Genomic DNA, 27,159 nt, shown 5'->3' with positions numbered 1-27,159 from the left:
GCCACGTGTTGCTCACTCCTGTTTTTACAGGGTACTTGAGGCTATTTCAGTCAGTGAAAAGCAGCGTCAGGTGACGGCCACCTGACAGGTCAGGCCCCGGAGCAAAGGCCAGCAGTAATTTAGAGGCTTGGCTCATTTGGCTCATTCGACCGACCACACGGTTCTATTTTTCCGCTATTTCCATACGGACGGTAACGTATGATCATAACTAAGAAAAACCATCGTCAACCAAATGATTTTTATACTCAAGAAAAAATGCCGTTGGTTTTCCACCGCCAGTGTCTCACGTGGTTCACCTGCATCAACTCACCTGTTGACATTAAAACAAGATTCCCAGGAGGCAAAAATGTGCTCCCACCAAACTGTTTGTTTATACAGTGTTTATTTTTTGTTATCCCTAAATCTGCACAGTGTGCACACCTTCTGTCAAGCTTCATAGTTTGAAAAACACAGAAAACCTGCAATATTATTTATGTTCTTTTATTGCTTTGTAACAATTCCTGTTCGACCCATCTATAAATGCATACTGTGTGTGTGTGTGTGTGTGTGTGTGTGTGTGTGTGTGTGTGTGTATCTTCATTTTTTTGCCATTGTTATCTCTACACCACGTGGTATTTACATACAAAATAATGTCATTTGCAAACGCATCTGCAGTCCTACCTGAGGGATCCGTGGTTGCTCACACTGTGGTAAATCACTGTGGAAACGATCAGGCACAGCGCTGCCCAGAAAACACGCTTCTTGGAAAACACCTTCATCACTGTTGGATAATTAGACGTTCATCCCTCCATTCAGCTCTCCTTCACCACCACACCAGCTCCTTTTTCTTTTTTTTTTTAGTTGTTATTGGTCCCAGCGGGTAAACTCATTTCTAAAGGCTGGACTCGCAGCGTGGATGTGGGTGTGGTGGTCACCTGTTCACCTGGAAGTGAAGCAACAAAGAGCTCTTGTAAAGGTAAGTGAGGGGTTATGGGGGAGTGTGTGTGGGGGGTTATTTTGGACTTAATCTAATAAATTAATGAATAAAGAAATGAAATAGGCGTATATCAACGAAAACTGCGATCTGACAAACTAAAATTATTTTTTTATATATCGTTTTTCCCCCTGATGAAATTGGACTTGAAATGCTAAAATAGTCATTTTCACAGATTTTTACAGAGAACTGCCTTGAATATAACCTGAATTAATTATCTTCTCACCAGGTCCCTGCATGCAAACAATAAACACATCTCTGCAAAGTGTCCTTGCTTGAAATGTACCGGTTCTCACTTTACACAACACATTTATTTTCTACTTTGTCCAAATTATTCCTCCATAAAAAGTAGTCTAACGTGACTTGTTTGTCGTTGTGCAGAAATGTAATCACACATCATAATCACACATCATTTTTTCTCAGATCGATTTATTGTCATGGAAAAAAAAAACATTGACTGACTAGAAATAACAATAGAAAGGCTCTATCAAAATCCTTAAAAACTCTTTACATACAAATATTATCACTGAAGGGAGCGGTGGTGGAGATATACAAGCATACAGCGTATACTTTATTTTGCTACCACAGTACATCCTCACTTGCCCTCCAAATATCTATTGCAATACTTAGTAACTCACTCTGTAAAAGAAGACCCAACTCACATACTAGCACTACAGCCTCTGAAACGTCCTCTAAATAAACAATACATCTGGCTAGTTAAAGCAGATTTTTTTTTTGGTCGTGTTTTCCAAATGATCTTGGACGATTTGGTGTAGATTGACGTTTAAAATAATATGATAGATAAGAGTCAGTAATTCCAAGGAGAATGTTCTCGTACTGTAAAACGTCTGTTATGCCACCTGAAAAACTGTGGCGACAACGGCAATTTTTGGACTCTTAAGCGCTGTCAAATCCATATGACAAACCAAGCAACAAAAGGCACTTCTCAGATACATTCCCCAAAATGGTGCTTAGATTAAATAAAAGAGTTTCCAAACAATTTAATTTACAATAATGATAATAATAATAATAATAACAATGAAGGGTATAGTTGACTCATCTGAACAGACCTTAATACATAAGAAATGTTTTGTTTACAACCAGGGCTTTATATATATGGATAATATAATCAGAATTATTTAATTGTGATTATATTATTGGAATTATTACACAATTATTATTATTTTTTATTATGAATAATAATGATAATAATAACATAGCTGCCCCATGTCCAAAAAATACCAAATAAGAACCCAAAGGTGTTTTCACACTACCAATCAGTGGTCTAACATGCATCCACTAGAAGGGAAGTTAATACAGTCCATACTAGAGCAACTGTTCTGGTAGACGACTCCCTGTCGATCTCTGGGTCTTCGTCAGACCTCAGTAGTACCAATACTACTACTGCTACTAATACTACTAGACCTACTACTAGTAGAACTACTACTACCACTAATAGCAGAACTAATACTACTACTAGTGGGCTTCTAGTAGAACTAGTACTATGACTAATACTACTAGTAGAACTAGAACTAGTACTACTACTAGTAGAAGTAGTACTACTAGTAGACTAGAGGGAGTAGAGTTTGAGCTGCTCCTCCATGTCTCCTTCGGTCACTTCGCCAAGCGCCTCCTGGTTTTCTCTCAGCAAAAGGAAGATGGCGGCCAACTGCTCCTGTTGCACCCTGCAAAACACACACACACACACGCACCTGAATTAATGTGCCAACTTACCGGGGTTTGAATCCCGTGGCTTGACTTGAGGTGGGACGTTGGAGATATGAGGTAACGACGGCCAAACGCCGCAGTTGGAGACGGTGTTTCAAAATAAAAGCACGGCATCAGATAGTACACTTCAAAATATACACCCAGGACCCGGTTTTGGCCTGGACCCGCATGTTCAGAACCACTGATGCCATCCCAGTGTAAAGTGAGAGTAATTGGTAGAATAATTAGAGTAGTGTACCGTGATACTAAAGAATGTATTTAGTGCATTTAGATGAGTTAGTGAGGAATGGCGGCCCCAAAAAGCGGCACGCATTTGGGCTCGTTAGGGACTTGTTTCCGTGCAACCTGACCCATGAGGGAATGTGCGACATCACAAGAATTTGGTCTAAGAATACAATTCTTACTTTAAGTAAAGCGAGCCGCTACCAAAATAACCTGGGAGGAGGGGGAGGAGGGGGAGGAGGAGGAGGAATGCATTTCAGTGTTTGGACACGGGTTCCCTGCGGCGCCGCCGGTCGTCAGCAGGTTCCAAAAAAGGTCATCCAAGCGAGGCTCAAATGTGGAGAACATCGTCCAGGAAACGTGTTATTCAAAAGGATCTGGCTTTTTCCTTTTTTTTTTTTTTTTAAGGTTAACAGAGGACGTCTGTCGGAATAGATAGACGTATGCGTATATACTGCAAGTTAAAAAATGTATTGCTCAAACCCCATGTGCCAAACGACACCAGGAAAGATGCTTGGTGGTCCCCGGTGGTATAGAGGTACTTTAAACTGCAGTTCTGCAAATGGCCACCAGATTCCGCTCCAGAAAACCTCACACTGAATGGAAGTCAATGGAAAAAGAATATCCTGATCAGCCAGATGTTTATCCCAGTAACAACACAAAGACTTAAGGATCTAAATAGAATTTAACATTTCTAACGGGTGGGGGGTCTCGTTTGTGATCTTACAACTGTCCATAAATAGGATATTGGGGTTTGCCTTGGTTGACACGTCTCTCGTTCGCATCACACGCCAACGTCTCGCTCTCGCTGCCTTTAAAAAAACAAAAAACGAGAAAAACCCCTTGAAGCTCCGGCCGCTTCCTGCCGAGACGGCGGCGAGCGTGAACTCAAAACCCCCGTGTACCAAATAATCTCTTCAGAAACCGGCGGGCGACGCCAACAGACTACGAGGGCGAACGCCAAGACAAACGAACCCAAATAACGAACGACGACGTCACGAACAACAAAACAGCTCTCACTTTGAAGTTTGGAAAATTATTTCAGGGCCCCAAACACCGTGAGGTTTAGTGTTTGGTGCCTTGGCGCACAGTGCGCCGCCTGCACGCCTCGGGTTCGTCGTCGTTGAAGGATTTTGCCGCATGGCTGAAGCAATCGGACGGCATCTTTTGACGGCTCCCGCCCCCCGTCGGCTCCGACGGGGGGGGGGGGGGGTGTTTTTTTTTTTTTTTTTTGTATTTTTGGGGGGGGGGGGGGGGGGGGTTCTGCGGTGTTATTGTTGAACGGGAGGAAGCGGAAAACCAAAGCAGGCGTGACGGTATGTGCCAAGAGACATAAACGGTAAAACACAATTATAGTTACGGGGGGAAAAAAAAAAAAAAAAGTGATAAAGAAGTCCAAAGTCTGATTCTCAGGGGATGGATTTAGCTTTTAAGTTCACACAGACAAACAGCAAAAATCGCACAGTTCGCCATTAAATCAACAATTCACCTCCCTTTTCATTAAGCAAAGACATGTTGGTGTGTGGAAACAAAGGGCAGGAAACACCGAAACTTGATTTTCAACAAACCAGATTTTAATTGTCCAGAGTTTTACGAGAAACAAATAAAAAAAAATAATAATAATAAGCCCCCAAAAAGCTTTTATGTTCAGAGACATGCAGACACGGTCGTCGACAAAGATTTGGATTAAACAAACTCAACCTTTTAAGAGCCGGTAGAGCTCTTCACCACACACACACACTTTTCTCAAGTCTCACTGCCCTCTACTCCACAAAATTATTACAAAACCCTATTTTACTTCATTTCGGCCAGAGCGAGAACACACACTCTGTAGGTAATAAACGCATCAGTAAGCAAAGCCCAAACTACCCGTTTATAAGGGCACTTTGGTGTCTAATACAGAACACGAACACGCGCGCGCACACACACACACACACACACACACACACACACACACACACACACACACACACACACACACACACACACACACACACACACACACACACACACACACACACACACACACACACACACACACACGTCAAACAGCTCATTTAAGGACCAGTCGGTAACGTGGAGAGACATTTTGAAGCTGGTGGCATCCGCTGTTCTGTCACGGTGTTCTTCGACGACCGGCACCGAAAACAGGTGAAGAAGAAGGGGAGGGACGGCGGCAGGGTCGTGGTAAGAACCTCCTCAGGCTGACTCAGCTGGGAAAAAAAAACAAATAACAGGAACGTAAGTGGTAAAAAAAAAAAAGTGCTTCACATATTGAGAATAATCCAGTGTATTCATGCAGGGGTCTTTATCGACAGCTGTACGTCAGTAAACATGTTCAAAACATCTCTTATTCAGGTTGGATACCTGGATAAAGGTTGAGGCCCACTCACCAGCAGGTGTGATGTTAGCTGTTAACATGCAGTTAGCAGAGAAGAAGCTTGGAAGAGGTTCCAGAACGAGCCAAAGTAGGAGAGTGTCCCGCCGCCACCAAAGACAACAGAGGAAGAAGGCAACATGGCGGCAGTGCTCGGCTCGCAGTGCAGAAAACGAGGGTAATGCAAAAGGGGGGGATTGCAGCACGTCAACGTGGAAATGCATGGATTAGAGCATTCGCTTTGATTAAACTTTCAAAACGCTCCTTAGTACGGTGGTAAGTTTCCCTGTCTGAACATATCGTTTTTTTTTTTACCATAAATACAAATTAATAATAAATGTACACAATATATTTTATTATTTTTTGTTTTCATATTCTAATTGTATTTTTCATATTATTTATCCATTTATTATAATGTATATATTATTTTTTACATGTCATGATTGTTTTGCCAATCTGATCTTCAATAAATTAAAGCAAACATTTTCCATAAACCAGGGGTCTCAAACTACAGGGCCGGGGGCCACATCCAGCCCGCGAGACGATTTAATGTGGCCTGCTACACGGTGCAATCTGGCCCGCAAGTTTTTTGGTTTTTTTCCCCCCCCAAATCACAATGCTTGATTATTCCAATTTCATATTTTGAAAACATTAAGTATATTTACTGTACTTAATGTTTTCAAAATATAAAACAGAATTAAAGAGATGAGAGGATTACAAGGCAATTCACAAATGAGCGGCAAAAAAAATAAAAAATAAATAAATGGCTGGTTTTCCCTTGAAATTCAACACGGGCCCCATAGAAAATGACAACCTGGCCAGTGGCCCCCGGGTCACTTGTGTTTGAGACCACTGGCGTGAAGGAACAGAACAGCAGTTACAGCACTCGGCCAGCGGCGGGCGCTAAAGCACAACACCCCTGGCCCTGCTTTTATAGCCGCATAAGAGCCACAGGAGCCATGGGGAAGCCACGCCCTCATCAGCTGCCTGACAGGGGGAAAAGATGAGTCACATTTGGACAAATGGACTTTGCCGATGCAACGGAGCAGAGAAGGGGTCTGAAAATGGGCTCCTCAAGAGTCAGCGGGCATCACCCAAACAATTACGAGAGCCCTGAAAGATTCCCTCTAAATCTCCGAGCACCGCTTCTGGTTTAGAGTTGAACTGCGCGCCGTGGGAGACGAGCGGTACAATATTTACTTTAATGTCGGTATTTGTCCTTCCCAAATAAAAAAAAAAAAAAATGCAAGAAAAGATATTGCAAAAATACAGTTTCAAACGGCTGCACATCAAATAGTTTTCCATTATTCACAAACAAAATAAAAAATATACAAATCAGAAAATATGTATTCAATTAGAATCAGAAAAATATTATAGAAAGAAGCAATGTATTTACTATATACATTTAATTACTTATTTTACTATTCTGCAATATAAGACAAATGCTATTTATTATATTTATAAAAACATCGGAAGTGACACCAATTTCAAACAAATATGCCTGCGTCGCTGCTCGTCGTTAGTCTTGTGTATTTGTTATTATAATTACTTAGTGAAAATATTGCGAGAACACGCGTTCAATTGACACAAGCAACGAAAAACCCAGAAAGTCGCTATTCCATCAGTGACATCATATTATTTTTTTCTTTCTGTTGCATAAAGGCCGACCCCAGTTCCCCTGGTTGGGCGGCTCGCTTTGTTTATTTTTATTCTCCAGCGCCGAGATGAACCGCCATCAAGCCTTTCCAAAAAGCCCCCCCCCCCCCGGCGCCGGCTTTGAGAGGAAAACTGCGTCTTTGTCACCGATTCCTTACAAACGCCTTCCCGGTGGAAGAGGAGCCGCGGCGGGTTCCTGTGACATGCTCTTTGTGCTCCATCCCCCTTGGAGCGCACGTGACCTACATCGGTGTCCCTGCATCAAGAGGAGGAGAGAGAGGGGGGTAACAGTCCCCATCCGAGTCCCCTATCTTCCCCCGGATGAATAAACAGATGTGTTGCCGCCTTTAAAACAGCTAAGATCTTATTGTATTTTATGTTTGTTTGTTTTTTTTTGTTCAACAACTCAGCCCCTGAGGAGAGACGCCGGAAGGAGCCCCCTCCCCCTCGTCCCGCCGGCAGCCGTGCGCGCGACGAACACAGGACGGTGTCGCGCTAAGTCGCCCACGTGCGGGGCGTGAGCCGGGTGCGGTTGCGTTTTTTGAGGACAGCCTTTGAAGCCCGCGCGCCATCGCGTTCGATTTTTTTTTCCCCCGAGACGTGGCTGGGAGTTCAGTTACGGACACACACACTCATCACAGGACGAGGCGCGAGCAGTTTTGCACCCCTGCTGATACAGCTTTCCGCCGCGTCGTCGTCTCCTCGGGGTCGAGGGGACTTGTGCGGGAATCCACTTAACTTTCACAAACACAGCCCCGTAGAGAGAAGAGCGGAAATGTGTTTGGTTTCCTCCCCCACCCCCATAAGTAAGCGCACACCATGTTGATGGTGCTGTTATTGCCATAGTGACAGCGCGTACACACACACACACACACACACACACACACACACACACACACACACACACACACACACACACACACACACACACACACACACACACACACACACACACACACACACACTTTTGGAAAATTATCCCGCATTCAGCCACAGCAACATACTGTATCATTTTTGGACACGAGATGGGGGTTAAATGGTTGGTTAAAACAAATAAATAGTTTCACCGTGAAAGATGACCCGACAGAAAACCAATTTCACGGGCTTGGTTTCAGGCAGAGTGAAGCAGCGAACACCCAAAGTGACGTGAAGTGGAGGGCTGAGGATAAAGGAATGATCGGTGAATTGAAAGGTGAATATTTAGGCGGTAGGTGTGCCATGCTCAACTGAGACTTCTTTTCCCCAGTTTTTTCCCCCCACCAACAACTAGCGATTGTTGCCCAAAATGTAATAAAAATGAAGCTGGGTTTGCAGACACAATAAAAATAAGATCACAAAGTCACTCTGAATGGGGGATAAAATGGGGCGAATATACAGTGGTATTATCATTTAGACGGTCATGTAATTTGCTTCTTGATGAACCGACCATGTAATGTACATGAATTAATGACAATGCACTCTGTAGGAAAGAGCTGGCAGGTGTGTATAAAAACTAATACAAGATAGTCGGTTATTTTACCATCTTTAATTTTTTTATTATACTTTTATATATACATGTTATTTTTTTTATAATTATATTTTTATATATCTTGCAATTTACTATATTACATTTTAAATATTATCCTGTCTATTTTAATGTGCTGTAATGTACATTGAATTTTAACAATGCACTCTACAGGAAATAGCTTGCAAGTGTGTATAAAAACTACTACAAGATAGCCGATTATTTATCTTTAATTTTTTATACATTTTAAAATATTTTTTTTATAATTATATTTTTTATACATCATGCAGCAATTCACAATATTAGTTTTTAGTGGTTATTTTGTCTATTTTTATGTTATTTTTTAATGTACTGTACATTGAATTTTAACAATGCACTCTACAGGAAATAGCTGGCAAATGTACATCAAAACGACAAAGTGTGTCTTATCTTTAATTATGCTTTTTTTTTTTTTTTTTTTTTTTTTTTTAAACAGGGACATAGTATTTACAAACATAGTATTGCAAAATGAGCACAAATAAATCACAATAATGTCCTATTCGGGGTGATTTAGTGATCCTTTGGGTGCAGTGTCTACAGCCTCCGTTCCGTCTCATTGTAGGTTTGGTTTTGGCTTTAGAAGATCGCTGTGGTTGCAAAAGAGAGGGGAAGAAGAAGAGTTGTTTTTGTGGTTGGGGATGTGGGCGGGGTGTTATGTCAGAGTCAGCTGTCCGACAGGTGGACTGCGAGGGAGGGGTGGTGGTGGTGGGGGGGTGGGGGTGGTCAGAGGGCTGGGCATCATGGGATGGAAAGTCAGAGGCCACGGAAGAGAAATAGAGCAGCCTTACCATCTCTCCTGCCTAATAACACACCGTGCCGTGTGTGTGTGTGTGTGGGGCTCACAGACAGGTAAAATCAGCTGTGAGCTCTATCCTGAAAAGACAGAGACCCGATGATGAGAGAGCAGTCCACGCCCCGCAGCAAAGACAACAGAAATAACGACACCAGTTCAAAAGAGGTTTCAGGCTCCCACGTCGTTCCACTTTGTGGGACCGCTTCGAAAGTGAGGGGCGGGGCCGCGCCCTGTCGGCATCGGCGCGCTCTCAACAAAAGCCCCCCTGCGTCGCCGTTTCGACTCCCGGTGCGAAACGGTGATGGCGCCTAGTTCGGTAGAACAGTTAAATCAACAAACAATTGACAAAAAGGCACCACGAGCAGTTTGGGCCATTTCTGGCCGTTGAGGAGAGGAGCCGGAGTGTTTCCTGGAATAAAGACTGCGTTCCTTTGCCTCACGCTGCAAGTAGTTAAAAAAAAATAATAAAAAAAAGAAATGACCTCTGATGAGAAGAGAGACGTAGTTCTCAACAGCAGCGGTTTGCAAGATCTCATCAGGTCTAGCCATGAGGTCATATCTTATAATAATTATAATATTTTGGGGAAATCAGACTCAGCGAGCCCAATTTATTTTGCGGACAACTCCTCGTAGTGTCTTTGAAAAGTTGATCTTTTCATGGCTTTTGAGTCAATCAAAAGCCATGCTGAAGTATTCAGGCAACACCAGACTAATATGATAAACATTAAATTGGAATAAAAATTAAAAAAACAACTGGATTTGCGCGCGCACACACACACACACACACACACACACACACACACACACACACACACACACACACACACACACACACACACACACACACACACACACACACACACACACACACACACACACACACACACACTTTTAAAACCAATTAAATTTTATATATATTTTTTTTTTTTTAATGGGCCCCCACTAACACTGCACCCCTGCTAAGACACTCCTGTTGAAACCCCCCCCCCCCCCCCCCTTTGAAATTCTTATCTTTGAAAGTTTTGTGAAGTTGGCAGAAAACTTGTGTGGCGGACACCCAAAAACTATTAAAGGTAATTATTTTTCCTTGTCTATGGCTCCAAACGTGTACTTGGAAGTCTAGTTAAACATATTCATATACTTCAGTGTATATTTTAAAAAAAAGTTAGAGTTTTGCTGATTTCTAGGGAATTCGAGGTTTTCACTAACTGTCCATCGGTAATTTATTGTCAGAGCCATTTTTATTCTTTATTGTACATCTTAGGTTCATATTTACGTTTTGTTTTTTTATTGTACATTAGTAATCTTTATCTTCAAATTTATCTTCAGCTTTACTGTATATTGCCAATTCATTAAGGTATTGCCATTTTCTTTGAATATTATTATTATTATTATTATAGTCTTTTTGTCATCACTCCAACATCCACTCCAACAGTCAATAACATTATTCTATATTGCACAGAGAAAACATGTAAAAGTGACTCTTTGGAGGCACTCTGAACTGCCATCGTTAATGTTGAGGGAATAGAGTTTAGGTCAGATAATCAGAGGTGTGTTTCCTCAGAGACACCTCCACTCACCCCATCCTTTTTTCCTCTTTCCCCACAAGTTGCATTTTTCACATTAGTGAGGTTTGGCAGAGCCTGGATGAAAGCAGCATATTTCCATTTTTACTGAAAAAATTCCCCAGGCCTTGTTTCACGACTCTCACTGAAGCACAACGTGGGAATTTCGGTGAGTGAAGCCACGGCTCCGCAGCGCAACTACACTGCAATTTAAAACAAACAAAATTGCAGTCGCTTCCTCAAACCATGAGTTGTTGTTTTTTCCCCATTTTAGGGCATATCAACTCGGAGTGAGTCACAACCTCGTCGGATAATAAGAAAAGGAGGAAACTGAACAAAACACCAAAATAGCTTTCCTGAAGTTCTCTCTCCCTCTCTCTCCCTCTAACACAATATAGCGGAGCTGCCAAGTCGCAGAGGTATTTAAAGAGCTCTAGTCAGTTCTGAAGTTTTAAAACATGAGTATCCAATCAGGGGCCGACAGACAAACACTCCCAGCTCTGGGAAAAGAAAACCCCACCAAGGCCCTAAAGTGCTCTGCAGCCAAGAACCAGGCTGGAGTCTGGCTCTGGTAGCAAATTCTGGTGATGTGGCGAGCTCCTGATCACCTATTGTCCAAGAGCATATACAAGGAATTTGACTTGCTGGGTTGGTGCGTTACAACAATAATAAATATAGCAGCAGGCAGCGATACACGAGGTCCAATTTAGTCGTGTTGGGTGCGTTTTACAGTTTCCCGGGTTCTCTGAAACGCAGCACGATTTTTCGCGTTTACCTGAGCGCAGCACGGGCGTCCCCCGGTCTACACAGTGCAGGCCTCTTGTCTTTAAAACAACCGTCCATGTTTGCCTGTTAACCAGAACTTCTCATTGTGAGAACTTACCATGTTGTCGGTGGAAATAGAGCTGCGCGTCTGGCACGTCATTTATTCGTTTTGTCCCTTGGATTACATTTTCAGTATGTTAGGTTTCCATGACATACGAAAACCGTTCTGGTATTTCTGTGCGCGATTACCATTGCGCGGTTTTTATCTTTCCGACGCCTTGATGGACCTTGAACGCATCGCTGAGTCGGACATTTCAGGGTTTGAGGGACGCGCTGACGACATTTTAAGGATTATTTTCTATTCTTTTTTTCCCCCCATTAATCTGGCAACGCAATGTGGACCACCCATTTAAAGTATCAATTGAACAGATCTGACATCTACCATGTAAGAAACAATATAAATATACACATTCGACAGAAGCAGGGGCAGACTGAACGGATCACTGTTTTGAAGTAGGTCTATCTTTCCCTTTATTCTGCAGAATAAATATCTTTAATACTCTGTTTTGCGATTTGATTAATAATAAATGAGAAACACAAGCTCATGTAATATGTAATTTGCACTTTTCATTTTTGCACTACAATGAATTGGTATATAAGAAAATATTGAGCAGCAAATGCCTTTTGTTAAATTAAAATCGAACGTTATTTATTCTAGAAAATAATTACCGTTTACAATTTGCAGAATCAAAAAACTTTTCTTCAAAAATTAATTTTGATTATTTTTTAAACTATTTTTTACTATATAAACATGATACACATTGTGTTAAGCAGGTCCATATTTAAATAAGATACAGATGCAGAGAAAACATTGATGAATAAAAATTAATTGTGAAATGTATTGTAAAAAAAAAAGAGATAATATTATTTTTAACTTTAAGTTAAAGAAACAACAACACACACAAAACACTGCAGGAATAGAGATGGAGCATTTCTCCTCCTGTTGGTACAGTACCTCTGTCGAGAAGGTTTGGCCTTTCAAGGCTGGACCATGCTGGGGGTGGGGTGGGGTCAAGGTGGAAGAAAGGTGGTGCAGGGGATGCAGCAAGCCAAGTTGTGTATTAAAATATGATCAACAATAGTGAGTGTGTCGTACCTCTGCTCCTCCTCCATCTCCTCCTTGGTCATCAGCGTCTCAAACTTGCTCTGCTTCTTCCCGGGAGTGAACTTCACGGTCTCCTCTTCAGCAGTGGCTACGTCTGGAACGGAAGACCCCCACCGTGTTTAACTCACACCCCCATATGCACACACTGACACCTACACACTAATATGTACAGTGTATATACACACACTAACGAATCTGTGTGTATGCAAGAGACTGCACTTCCTCCACTGCTGCTGTATACAATCAGTATGATCAGCGTCCAATAAATGACCTCATGCAATGTAAACAAAGTATTAAACGGTCGTATCCGCAATACTATAATATATATATATATATATATATATATATATATATATATAGATATATATATATATATATATATATATAGATATATATATATATATATATATATATATATATATATATATATATATATATATTTCCCCCCCATGTCAGCTTATTATAAAAACAATACAATATGAATATCCATTCAGGACTGTTACTGCAGGAATTAAAAGTAAATTATTTTAATTGTGATTCTTGATTGACTTGATTTCCCTCCAGTCCCCAATACATGCACGTGTTGGAACATCTGCTGTATACGTGTGAGGGAAACCAGAAAGGAAACAGATTGCACCAGATACTAGGCCGTTACTAGTGCTTCTGGTTAAAGTTTTAGCCTCCCGGGTCAGACGGCTGCTTCAGTCAGCTTATTGAGCCAATGGAATGTGGACTGACATAACACGCACATCCAGACTCACGGGCCCTGGCGTTAGTGGACTTTTCATGAGGTCAAATTAAGCCATAGACTAGGGCCGACAAATAATGCTGACAAAAAAACAAAAAACACCTTTATTTCGCACAGATAAAGTTCGCAGCCAAAGGATATATAGTACAACCAGCCTCATTTTGATGGATAGAAAGAATAATGAGTGAAAAGGCAAACTGGCAATCATCCACAAGGGAGATTAAATACTGGTTAAGTCACTCAATGATACCATTGGTTGTGAAATGAAACAGTTGCAATTTAAAGCAAACAGCGTTCAATATCACCAGCTGACTGAAACACACTGTATATAAATAAACTTGACTCCTAAGAGAGCAAAACACTCAAGTTTTCCTCTACTTTGTATGGGCAATTTGTTTTGATCAGATATGGATAGACTAGCATTCCCACCAGCGGTCAAAAAAATAAAATAAAATAAAAATTGATACGATTCAATTCAACTCGATACATGTCATGAGCGACTTTGTGAGGCCATGTCTGACGAACCAGGGCATTGATTGGGACAGGCATGATTTGAGTTTGAAGGAAATCAATTTGATTAGTGATGGGGAATCGTGCGCAAAGGTCTTTCTGTACTTACGCATCCTAACAAATGCATGTGTACATGAATTACAGATTAATCATATCGAGTCCCGTGCAGCAGTGGCCCCAGGTCACTTAACGCAACACTTGTCCTAATTTTGTGGGAAAGAAAAATAAAAGCACTCACGAGCATGTGCCTCGGCCGTCAGTGATCAATATCATTGTTCAATATTATGCAAAAAAAAAATAAAAATAGCTTTAAGTTTTCCAGGAAAGTGGTTATCTGGCCTGCACAGTCAGTGGGCGTTTGTCTGCCAGAAGGGGCCGTCATGCTTTATGAGCTATTTTACACAGAAAACACAAGAGCTCCGGCACACTCAACGATCCAGTTAGATTTACTATATAGGATGGGAAAAGTAACATTACTCAAGCCTCCGGGCCCAGGGCTACTGTGTGGGTTGATTTTCATTTTACTAACCTGTAGAGAATCCATGTAGAATGTACAAGTAATCCACAAAAATAGGACCTCAACTACTAAAGATCAACTACGTGTATTGAATTTAAAAAATCCCGAATAGAGAACGTGAGCTGACCCTCAATGGACCCGGTTCTAGGATGTCAGGTTATTTTTCAGTGTGAAATGGGTATTTGGGGCAAGGGAGGGCAAGGAAACTCCACAAATACGTGGCTTATGTTTCTATTGGCTTACCAGTGGAATGAGCACTGAGCACCAGCAGAACCTTGCTGCTTTATAAACAACACAGTATGTACCTCAGCTGTAGACACAGAAATATGCTGTATATTTGGCACAATGCTCTTATCTCTGGAGAGCACACATGACGGGACCAATGGGAGAGCTCACAATGACTAATAAAAGAGGTCCTAATAAAGGAAGTGCTCGTCAAACTGTGGGTGGGAGTGGGACAATAACCGATTACTATAAATCCTGTTAAAAACATTGTTTCATCACAAAGGCCAGGATACCCTTTTCTATCGCGTGCCGTGGGGAGACTAACCATTGTGCTGGACGGTCTCAGGGGCAGTGGCAGCCTCAGGGGCAAATTCAGGGAGAGACTCTGGGGCAGCTTCAGGAGCCGCTTCGGGAGCCTCTTCAGGGGTCAGCACCGCCGCCGCCACCTCCACCACCGCTTCAGGCGTGACCACCTTGTCGGCCGTGGATCCAAGTACGAGGTCCGGTAGGTCCTGATCCACGGGCGAGTCCACGGGCCCAGGCTGTGGAGCCTCCATCACCAGAGGTTCGGGAGATGTTTCCACCACAGGTTCTGGCCGAGCTGTGGGTCGCGCAGCAGGTTCAACTACGGGTTCTGGGATTGGGACTGGTTTGACGACAGGCTCTGGCATGACGACAGGCTCAGCAAGAGGTTCTGGACTGGCTGCGGGCTTTGCAGCAGGCTCATCTGCTGGTTCTGGGATTGGGACTGGTTTGACAACAGGCTCTGGCACTGCAACCGGCTCTGGGGCGGCAACCGGCTCTGGGGCGGCAACCGGCTCTGGGGCGGCAACCGGCTCTGGGGCGGCAACCGGCTCTGGGGCGGCAACCGGCTCTGGGGCGGCAACAGGCTCTGGGGCGGCAACAGGCTCTGGGGCGGCAACAGGCTCTGGGGCGGCAACAGGCTCTGGGGCGGCAACAGGCTCTGGGGCGGCAACAGGCTCCGGAACTACAATGGGCTCTAGGGTTGGTTCTATTACAGGCTCTGGGACTGGTTCTGGGACAGTGAGAGGCTGTACAGAGGTGGGCTCGCTATCAGGCTCCGACACTAGATCTGGCGCTGCGATAGGTTCTGGGACAGTCTCCGCAACGGGTTGGGGCTCGGGTTCTGGAAGAGGTTCCCGAATGGGTCGTGACGCAGTCTCTGGGGCTGGCTCCGACACTGTAATGGTCTCTGGGACGAGTGGCGCCTGCGGTTCTCTCGCCGGTCGCGATGCCAGCGGTAACGATTCTGGCACTGGTTCTGGCACCTTCACTGGCTCCAGGACAGGTCCCCGTACTGCGACTGGCTCTCGAACATTCTGCAAGGACAAAGAGAGGTCAAAGTGGATTAGCATATCTGAGGGGTCCGAGTGTTACCACACGCCAAACAGGAGATGATTCATCCATTGATTGTTTATTAACTAGTTCATTTGTGCCCAAAACTGAGTTTGGCGATATTGCTGAGTGAGATCATGTTTTTCCAGCAAAATAAGGACACACGGGAGAAGGAATAAGGACACGGTGTGTCCATGGGGAAACCCCCCACCGAAGAGAACCCTACACAGACACCCAGCCGCACAACCTTTCTTTCAGCACTGACTCATCTGCCCATTGTGTCCACGTCGTGGGACAGTCATGGTCGTGTGAGTGATAACTGTCACTCGCAGACCTCTGCGGGGTTTTTTTCGTCAAGAGGCCGTATTCCTTCTCGCCATCACCTGCCTCTGACACACACACAAATAAAGCGCTCTTCAAACGCAACGCCAACAAGTCCTTTGCCACAGCTTTCCGTGGCCTTGACGGTCGTGCGCCGCCACGAGAGAGCGAGAGAGCACGCACACGCGCACACACACACACACACTTACTTAATGGCCGACCTCTAGGCTGCGGTCATCCTAGCTCCTCTCCTCTCCACAGAAGCACCTGTTTCTGCTTGTGTCTTTGTGAGGTGCTGAGAGTGCACTGATGGGACATTCGATCACAGGATCCGGTTGCTCTAAAATGCCTCCGAACGTGTGAGGCGCTTCACGGAGAGCCGCGTTGCTCAACACATCGGGAGGAGTTTCACCGCGGAGCTGTGGAGTTTGTTTGCCGTCCGGGGGTGGAAGCGTTAACGCCCAAATGTGTGTTTTTGAGTCTGTGGCAAAGCGGCAAAAAGGGGACGCTGCCGTAAGATGAGATGTGTAGGGAGAGCCACCTAAAGGGATGCACTGATATCACCACGGAAGGCCAACACTACAATACACTCAATCCCAGTGCTCACAGCTTATATGTAATTGTGTTAATAAAATGCACAAATTCATCTTTTTTGTTTTGTGAGACTTAAATGGTAGGTCAGAATTTTTATGTTTTTCCCCCTCAAAAAAAAAAGCAGTTGATGGAAAATATCAAAATCAGGAATCTCATTATAACTGTAACCTAAAATGCTTGCATAAGTACTCTGTACTTGCACGTAGCTGAATTCAGTATAACTTGGGTACATGGAAAAAGACAGAGAGAGAGGGGGGGGGGGCAAGTGAGACAGGAGAGAGAGACAGAGACTGGCAGTCACAGCACAGCAGGGACAGTCAGGAGTTGAGGTTTTTTCCCCCCTCCGGGCTTCAGAAGCTGCCAGAGGTCTCCTGTCACAGCGCATAAAATCTCTGAGCTCCACGGGGGGAAAAAAAACACACAAAAAAATAAATAAATAACCTTCCAGATTTAAAGAGAAAGCTCATCAATATTAGACGCTCTCCAAACCTCGTGTGGAACAGAGCAGCCCTGTCGGACAACTGCAGGGGCTAAAAACGAACCGGAACCCGGGTCAGAATAGAACAGCGATCAGCTGTTGACATTGGTGACTCATGTGGTCCTCCAGCGTAAGGACACAGTGACACAGCAATGACTCTTGCGCCCTCACAATCCGAAGGCCGTGTTTGGCTGCCCCGCCGGCGAATACCAGACCCTAACCTCCGCGGTGCTTGCATCGCCGGCCGACTAATGACTCGGTACAATGACTACCGGGCAGCGCGGCGGTCGGCGGAAACCGTGAATTCCCCGCGGCTCAAATGCGTCAGAGTATTCCTGCCGCCGTCCTTGTCTGGCGCCCGGGAGCAGTAATCCCCACAACGGGCCCCGCTCGCTCGCCGGCTCGCACCCACTCGGACACCCACCCACCCGCCCGCGCGCTGGAATGGCATCTGCTCAGCAGCTTCTCCCGGGCCCGAGAGAGCTGCCGCCGCCCTCTTCCCACCGAATGTCTGCCTCTTGAAACAAAGGGGCCCTAATCTGCGAGGATCGGTCCCCTCCGCTCGCTCTCACCAAAGAGGATAGGCTTACACACCGTTCCAGTCGCGTGAAGAAAAACGGTCGACACATAATCCATTTATCCGCATTAGAGACGTTGCACAAAGCTTCCTTGTTTGTTCCTCATTTGTTTACTATCTGATGCGTTTGATACGGCCCTTGGAACGAGGGGAAGTAAACGGCCCCCAAGAAGAAGAGCGCTCCATTCACCATTGTGTCCATGACCTCATATTGCCGCCCGCGTGAAGACACGTTCCATCCCGAGCGCGTTCACCTCAATGAGTTAAGCTCAAAGTGTTGAGGGTCCAGGTTCTGTCCTGGTACCCCGCCTTCCGGTTCTCACGATCAAGTGTGAAAGGAAACCTTTTTGACAACCCTATTGAAATGAAAAGGTCAAGTCCCGCAAAATGGAATCACTTGACTTGAGTACTATGTTGCTTGAGTTTTGAATTGCACTTCACCCAAGTAAAGTACAAGTGCATGATGGTATGCATATGGTATTAAGGAGGCCCATCTGCCCGATTGTTAGTAGTCCAAGGGTTGGTTTGATCATACAGTAAACACATCCAGTGCCATTACTGGTCTCGCGGCTGAGTCCTAAAATGGTCAAATATGTTTCTGTGGATGACTCAGTCCTCTATGATGTCACCCGTGCTTTCAGCGTTCGTTATCAATGACAGAGCATGGAGCTTTTATTTTTGTTGGGGTGATTTAACATTGGCCGGCACGTGCTCCGTTTATGTTCCCATGTTGAAATTCAATGCTCATTGTTTCCAAAGAGGTCGACTAAGCCAAAAGTTATTTAAATGTATTATCAGATATATACCGGTAAATAGTATATTTCCAAGATTTGTGATCTTTGGGTAGTTAAATCCCCTCCATAACAACACAGATCAACGATTAAAGTATAAAGTTTGTCTGAAAATTTTGAGCCTTTGCGACAACTGTCCAATGAAAACTGAGCGGGGTTCCCCAGGGTCAGTGTTGAGGACCTCTGCCATTCTGACCCCGACACCTGTGGCCCCTGGGGTGCGGGGGTTGAGGAGTGGCTCTCCTTCACAAAGATAGAAACGTGACGCAGCAAAATGTTGTTGGGAGGGGCGAAATGGAAGAATATATTTCATTTTTATTACCTGTAGCTCAGCAGCACAGACTCAGACCATAACTTCTGAGTCAGAGCCCGAAATAATGACATATAATAATATTTTCTCGATTAGAGACATCTATCATGCTAGAATAAATAAATGAAATATAATATATTCATTGATAAATATATATATATAAACATCAATTTGAGAGGGAATATCCTTGGATTCCCTATTTTAGCCTGGTATGGCTGCATCCCTGATGTCAAGTATATGGAGACCTTGTGATAAATGCACTTTAAATAAACTTTGACTAGGTGATATGATGAGCAGTAAAACCCTTTGGGAGCAGAGCTGGCTCCAGACAGATTAGCAAGCTGTTAGCCCTGAGTGGAGATGGGAGGGGATGAGCTAATGCATCCAAAATGATGGTCTGCATCCGATTATGTCGGGTGATTGGAGGTCAAAGTTTCAAATCACCCAAAAAATAAATAAATAAGTAAAATAAAAAAATAAAAAAATTAAAAAAAAAGGCTTGTAATGGGAGTCCTGGTTCTCCTGCCCATGATTCTGTCTGTATCGGCCACACCTTACAAAGCGTTATTGTCTTATTATCAGGATCGAAGCATGTCCGCTTTTGAATATCCCACTTAAATAATGAGGCAAAGTATTATTTGTATATTAATCATTTTTGTATTTACTGATCTATTGATTTACTAAACTTAAAAATGTAGTGAGACATGCCAACAACCAGCCTATATTATATATTAGCTACAGCTTATATGTTAAAGTCCTGTTGTTTAAAAAGAATACCTAAAGCCGAGGGGCTTCCTGTGCACCCATGCAGTGATTCTCAACATGTAACCCGCAAAGGACCCTCAACTGGTTCCCAATCTGCAAAGATTTTTTTTTAAACTTTCGACAGATTTGGTTCCATAGCAGTCGACACTATAGTTGGAGAGCTTCAAACTACGAACAAAACACTCATTATTCTCAGACTTGTATAACGCCGGTTAATTATGTCACAGAGCGCCCGGCTCCACGACCAAAACGCGCTACGCCTACGTTCTTCAACTTTCAGTAAATTTGCGACGGTCTCTTTTTCCACTAATTCCTGCTACAAATGTAGGTCAATGTGGATAAAACTTGCACCACAAGATGTCTGGAAAACCCGGGTTCCAACAAGACCTCAACCATGTCCGTGGGTTGGGGCGATTGTCGTGTTCCACACTTTTAGCCTGTAAAATGCCAAAAAGATGAATCCATGATGCCATGCGGGCCGGCCCCCGTATAATAATAATAATAATAATAAATATTTATACACAAACATGTAATTATCTAACACTGCCAACTGCTTTTGCATGACATGATGGTGAAGTTTAACCATTAATGATTGAGCTGGAACCACTTGATGGACCCCTGGGGGTCCCCTGGCCCCATGCTGAGAACCGCTGCACTCATAAATACCTCAATAGCGCAATCATTTGTTTGTCAAAGCCTGTGAAAGGAGGTTTCGGTGGAGCATTTACACACACAAACAAACAAAGAACAACAAAATACCCTATCAATTGATGCCAAAATGATGAGGAGGTATGACGGCCACTTTGCCCCCCTCCCCCCTCCGTTATTAATGGCTGTAAATTTGATCGAGTCCATAAGACGCCGTTTTAAAAATAAATCTTGAAGATGACATCTTTACGGGAGGATTTGAGATCCAGCGACCAAAGCGGGGCCGAAAAACAAGACGGATGCGATCGGACACAAACAAGCTTTATACGCCCGCCGTCAATAGCTACAGTGTCCGGTGTCGGCCCACATGAGGTCCCATCCATCCACGCTGCCCCACGTCACCAGCGGAGACAGAGGGCGACAGTGACCGGCTCCTCTCTCTCTCTTTGTTGTATAGTGGTTCCTTCATAATCAAGTTTCTGCTGTTGTGACATGACTTACTGAAAATAAATGAACCTTAAGGGTCAAAGTCTCTCTCTACCCCTCTCTCCCTCTCATCCCACCGTATGACCGCTGATGGTCCCTGACATGTTCTATACCAACTAACAGTCACTTCTGGGTTTTGTCACCGAGGAACCGCGAACCGCTCAACTTTGACATTTCGACCCGTCCTCCGCTCGCGGGCTCTCTGGCGGAGACCAGAACGGGGTGAAGCCAACGCCGCCGGCGCCGCGGCCGTCGGGCGGCTTCCGTCCGTTTCTTAGGCTGCGCGGTGAAGTACAAAAGGCCCCGCTGTTTCTGAGCTGTCGCTGGGAAATGGAGCGACGTTTAAGAGTGAAAGGTGACGTACACCCTCCGTCTCCCGTGTGAGCGCCGGAGACGCTCCGCCTCAGAGTAGCCCCCAAAAACAAATGCTACCCCCCCCCCCCACCCCTGCTCTTTGAGGACTTGAATTAAAGAATTGAATGAAATAAAGACATCGTCATATCGCGATATATTCCTCTCCGAGAAGATATGACCAAAAAAAATCTGCATCAATACATCAATTTGATTGATACAAAAGAGGCCACTGACGCCATTTGATAGGATGGTGTCCCTGGGATCCCAAAGTGAGAAGACTAATTGTTAGATATGATTCATCCCAAACTGCTACACGCCTACCCATGAAACTAGGACCCACATAGTCATTATCGTACATTCTCCGATGGTGCCAGTGTCCTCTCCGATGACTTGCAAACGAAATAAAGGTGAAGTACAATAAGAAACGATTCAATATATTTCAATCGCTTACTGCTTTTTCTTATTTTTTTTTTTTTTTAACTCCTGACCGCAAACCGTTTCCCCGCGGGGCGGTGAGGTAACTGGAGCTCGCGGCACGGACCGTGTGGAGGAGGAGCTGAATAACGTCCCTTCCAGCTACTCCCTCAAGCCTCCGACACAAACGTCTGTTCACGGGGCGGGGGGTGGGGTGGGGCTGGGGGCTGGTGCCACGCCCACTTCGAGGCACTTCCACCTGCGCTCGGAGGGGCGAGATCCATTTTGGGCCGTGCGACGCTGCGTCGGCTGCGTATGTAAATATAGGACGCCCCGTTAACCGCCAAATATAGATGGAGAGGTATTCGGTACTTTCTTCCTTGCCGTGGAAATGCCTCAGGTTACTGCCTGGGCGGGCACATTCCTCGGGTCGGTTGCCTATTAAAGGGACCCTGCGTGGATTCCGGTGGGAAAGGAGTTTGGGCGGAGACAAAGTATTCGGCGAAGATGTCACATGTTTTTTTTGGGTTGTTTTTTTTTGCGGGCGGGTACATTGAGTCCTAGTCAAGCTGAGTTTCAGGAGATCCACCACAAATCAACCCACTCTGCATCAAGACGCGTCCAATTAGACGCCTGTACAATTATTTAAAGTGGAAATCCATTGTCTGTGTTGGGTGGGTTATACTACAAGTCCCAGAATTATATCGGAAATGGGATTATTTTCCCAAATCCGGCTTTAAAAATCACTATTCCTTCCCAAAAAATATGCCTTCGCCCGATATTTTCCCGTTCTTTATGGGGTTTTTTTTTGGTGGCTGTTCGTGCGGTTTACTGAGCCAGCTACGGCTGCTTTATCAAAAGCTCAACGCGCTTTATAAATCAAGCGTGTTTCGAATTGTCTTATTCTCACTTCTTGCACTCGCCCGATGTGCGCGTTGTCGCGGGGAGAGGCGGACCCCGCCACCAACAACGGGAGCAGCGGCTAGAGAAGCACATGCGTAACACAAACACGGTGATGGGTGTTTCTTATAAAGTGCCCGCTTTAAAAAAAAAAAAAAAAACTTCTTTTAAACAAAGTAATCTTACGGATTTCCACTTTAAATAAAGACCAACGAAGGCGATGGGAACGGAGCATTTGCTGTTGTTTTTTTTGTTTTTTTTTGTCGTGAGTTCCAATTTAGTGTTTTATTCAATTAAAACTGCCTTTGTTTCAGCCACGGCAGTTCCACGACCGACCACTCGGGTTCTGCGCTCCTGGGGGGGGGTCAGTTGTGGCTTCTTCTCGGGATGGAACCGTTGTTAATCTGGCGTGCGTGCGGAAAGTGTAAACCCCTTACGATTTAACAGGAGAATTAGGAGCAGCGCTTCCGAGCACGGAGGTCCGTGGAGCCGGGCGGACTGCGCGCTCGGTGCGGTGTCCCCGCCGCCACTGTGCGTAAAGGCTGCGTGGAATGCAATAATAATAATAATAATAATAATAATAATAATAATAATAATAGTAGTAGTAGTAGTCATTTGTCCTCCTACCTCCACTTCTACTTCTTGGTGCACTGGGACAACGTCTGCAGCCCCAACCTCCTCCACCTCCACCTCCAGCCCCGGAGCAGCCTCCGCTCCGGGCTCCTCCTTGGCGCAGGGGGCGACTTCACACTGAAGCCACCGGTGCTCCGCCAGGTCGGGCGCCGCCGCCGCGGGCTCCGGGTCCTGCCGTCCCCCGACGCCGCTGCCGGATCCGGGCGGAGGGATCTCCCCCTCGCGGTGCACCGTCTTGCCGGCGGGCGCCTCGGTCCTCCTGCTCAGGAAGGAGGACGCCAGGTAGAGGGCGACCACCGTGAAGAGGATGGCCGGGATGATGACGGCGGGGTCCACGTCCATCTTCGGCGGGGTTTGGTCTGAACTGCGGAGTGAAAGGAGCTCCGTCAAAGTTGCGGCCGGTTGCGGTCACGGACGCGGTGTAGCTCGGCGCGCAGCCCCGCACACACTGCAGCGGCGCGGCGCGGCGCGGCGAGACGAGCCTGCTGCGCCGCCTGCGTGGTGACGTCACCGCGCCGGACGCGCCCACCCCAGGACGCGCCCGCAGCCACCCCCCCCCCCCCCCCCCCAAAAAAACCCCAAAAGGACTATCTGTAAATCTAAAAATGAGACCCTGCGGTTATTTACAGCAGCGATTTTCAACATTCTTTTCCATCAAGGACCCTGAATTAGACAAAAAAAAAAAAATAAAAAAAATTAATAATGATAAAGGCAAACCCCCATTTGATAGGATTTAAGATCTCTGGGATGATTTGGGGTTCAGCCCAAGCATCCATAGCTGCCTATACTATAGGTGGGGAGATCAGTGAAACAATGGTCAAAGTCATTATTGCACACTAACGGTGCTAGCGTCTTGTAAATTAAATAACGGTCAAGCGTAACCATCAATCATTTTGCCTGGGCACCCCCCCGGGACCCCACGTTGACAACCACAGCACCAAATAATTTAAGTGTCATCCCAAATTCAAATAATTCCTTAAGGTCAAATCATTACTTTCATTCAAAACTAAAGTGCTATCAGTTATTAGGACCGTGCAGACGGTCGTCCCTCGGACATAAAAGGTCATTTGTGAGGCTGCCTTTTTCCAGGTGAGCCATGATTAGTCAGGGCAAATTATGCAGTTGGTCCAAATGAGTTTGACATTGTTCCAGTTGACCCCTCAGTTAAACCAGCTTTCAATTTAGGTTTGTAAAAACCTGACTCAAATAACCACGGTACCCTATTGAAGCAACATGTTCGCAAGCGACTGTTTTACGTCTCCAAACATAAATTCTCATACAAATTTTGCCCAAACATTAGCATATGTTGTCTGTGACCATTTCTCAACTCCTTGCATCGGTATGTGTAACTGCATGTGTGTGTGTTGGTCACCATATATGTTGTGTGTCCCGTGTGATAAATAATATTCTTCTGATAATATAACTGAAAGGGTGAGGCCATTGAGTATTCTATAGCACTATCTATGACTGAGATCAAAAAAATAAATACACCTGTTAATACATAGAAAACATTTTATTGAGTCATCAACAAAACAACATTATTCAATGGGATCCAGATAACGTCAGGGTGCATCCGGGTGTGTTCTGTCATAATGTTTTGAACAGTCTCTCCTCCCTTTCACTGACCCAACTAGCATTTGGGCAGAGTTCAAGAAAAGTACTAGGTCATGCTCTCAACACAGATTACACTTGGAAATTATTTTTTAGTTTTAATTAAAAAAAAAAAAAAAAAAATAAAAAAAAAAGTGATCAGAATTTCCCGCAGTGGTACAAGACGATGGTTGGAAAAACTAGCACAGTTGTATGGATTGGTACAGAGATTTTGGGAAGCCTGTCCCCCGTTGGAAGGGAGTCTGGCAGAAGCTTTTTTGACCAGGGAAAGACACGACAAAAATGGAAAGCAGGTACTGCAGCAGAACAAAGGCACTCTGTGACTGAAGGGACTGATAGTGCTGAATGCCTCGTTACATAAAAGGTGATGAGGGACAGGCGACAGACTGCAAACTCTACTTCATAGGCACTTTATGTCTGCACAAACCTACTGCTCACATAAAAAATACAGTATCATTCACATATTCTGAAGTACTTTCGACAGTTTATTTAGGATGAGTTTAAATAAAAATCACGCCCCAGTGCTCATTTGATTCCATGCTGAGTGTTGCAAAGTGTAGTTAGACAAGCTGAATCAGAACCACGCCCCCTTTGTCATTGATCTGCGTGTAACTAGTCGACAGCAAAGCAATGGCAGAATTTCCTTATTATAAAAAAGGAAAAAAATAAAATAAAAAAACAGGAGATGGCAGAATAAAAGCACAAGTCTAAACAATTTCAAATTGTAACCTTTTAGAGTCCTCATTCGTGAGATGTTTACCAAAACGCTGCGAACTGTACAACCTGAATTTGACGCCCTTACTGAAGCGATAGAAAACAAACGCTTGATGAAAATGAACAGTAAAGCTCACATCCTTCCTGCGTCAGGACAGTGGAAGTTAGAATCGAGCAGTGTCCTGGCGACCATAGTGCCCCCTACTGTTCCCGCTCATTATATAAAACTCCAAATAGTCAATATGTATGGATTGATTGACCTTAATAATAAAAAAATAATAAAAGACAAAATCAATCTCAAACCGAATTACGCAAGACCAACTTGGTAGGCTTTCATGTATCTCATAGCAGCAAATGGCACAACGTTCTCCAGAAAGCTCCACTGTGAGACCACCACCACCCCCACCACACCTCTGACCCCAACACCTTTAAGTCGTAAAATCAAGTCACTGTAGCGGATTTTGGTAATCTTGCTGATTAAATTAAGTAGACGTTTAGCACCGCACCTGAGAACAGCTTATTCTACAAAACTCAACTTTTAAATGCAGATCTCTTCCTCCGTAAGGCAGACACTCGCAACTTCACCATTCGCTTTTAAATCAAGTCCCCTGGAGCGCTCTCTCTCTATCGTGGGGGGTGGGGTGGGTGGGTGTGTGTGTGTGTGTGTGTGTGTGTGTGTGGCGGTTTAAAGGAAACATCCATGCAGGATTGAAACGACACAATCCAAACGCTCGAGTTTTGGAAAGCAAAGAGCTGGTTCATTACATTAAGGCTAACTGACCCGATTTGACAGTTTGAAATACAGCATCAATTCCTATTAAACAGCTCAAGTAGGACAGAGGACAACCAAAAACCGAAAATATTAAAGTGGCATTTTAATGCAAATACCCTCTAGGTGTAACACTACTCTGTTGTGGTGTTGATTAGAAGCCACCCGCAGCACGGAAGCCCCCCCTGTATGAGACACGACGCTGCACAGAGGAGGGAGATTATTCAGTCCAAACTTGTAGAATTTAAAGGTTTGAGATTGGGTTTCTCTCTGTCTACTAACTGCATGACAAAAACGGAGCAAACATTATTTCAGCATCATTGAATAACATTGTACTCGACCTTGGCACTGCTTACGACGTAACAGGAAATAATTTAAGCCCCCACCCTTTTTTTTTTTTTTTAACTAGATTGTGGCATTGATGTTGCACCAATAAGGTAAGGTGCTTTATTTATTCACCATTTTAAAGGTTACACCCCCTGGGACAGCGCGAATGTGTCCAACCCTCTCCCGAACGAAAAATCAGTGACAACGATTAAAAGCAAAAAAAAAATAATAATAATAATATTTAAAAAAAAAAAAAAAAAAAGCAAAAAAATAAAAATAAAAACAGCCAAACCCAAGTCTCAACAACCCTACTGCCGTAATGTG

General features: G+C 44.5%; 2 protein-coding genes across 4 annotated transcripts in view; both read right to left on the bottom strand.

The window, feature by feature from the left end:
- st6galnac2 (ST6 (alpha-N-acetyl-neuraminyl-2,3-beta-galactosyl-1,3)-N-acetylgalactosaminide alpha-2,6-sialyltransferase 2) overlaps positions 1–758 on the bottom strand; it is a gene marked incomplete at both ends in the record, with an annotated part of 7,346 nt that extends 6,588 nt beyond the window's left edge. Inside the window, one exon of the mRNA XM_080010060.1 lies at positions 661–758. Coding sequence (XP_079866186.1) covers positions 661–758 — 98 coding nt within the window. The remainder of the gene's footprint in view (positions 1–660) is intronic.
- Positions 759–4,479: 3,721 nt separating this feature from the next.
- LOC307236633 (uncharacterized protein) lies at positions 4,480–23,836 on the bottom strand. Of its 3 annotated transcripts, none has more exons than XM_080009106.1 (5): positions 23,409–23,836; positions 15,113–16,127; positions 12,779–12,881; positions 9,288–9,372; positions 4,480–5,136 (listed from the first exon to the last, which is right to left on the bottom strand). In XM_080009106.1, the coding sequence occupies exons 1-4, from the start codon at positions 23,754–23,756 to the stop codon at positions 9,339–9,341; spliced, it is 1,500 nt and encodes a 499-aa protein (XP_079865232.1). In that variant the 5' UTR covers positions 23,757–23,836; the 3' UTR covers positions 4,480–5,136; positions 9,288–9,338. The 3 variants fall into 3 exon arrangements, with proteins under 3 accessions (XP_079865232.1, XP_079865233.1, XP_079865234.1); XM_080009107.1 differs by having other exon boundaries at positions 9,288–9,367; XM_080009108.1 differs by lacking the exon at positions 9,288–9,372.
- Between the last annotated feature and the right edge of the window lie 3,323 nt (positions 23,837–27,159).

The sequence above is a fragment of the Zeus faber genome (genome assembly GCF_960531495.2).
Source record: "Zeus faber genome assembly, chromosome: 11".
NCBI classification, from domain to species: domain Eukaryota; kingdom Metazoa; phylum Chordata; class Actinopteri; order Zeiformes; family Zeidae; genus Zeus; species Zeus faber.
Note: the sequence above shows the minus strand (reverse complement) of the source record. Positions and strands in the feature narration are given on the sequence as shown.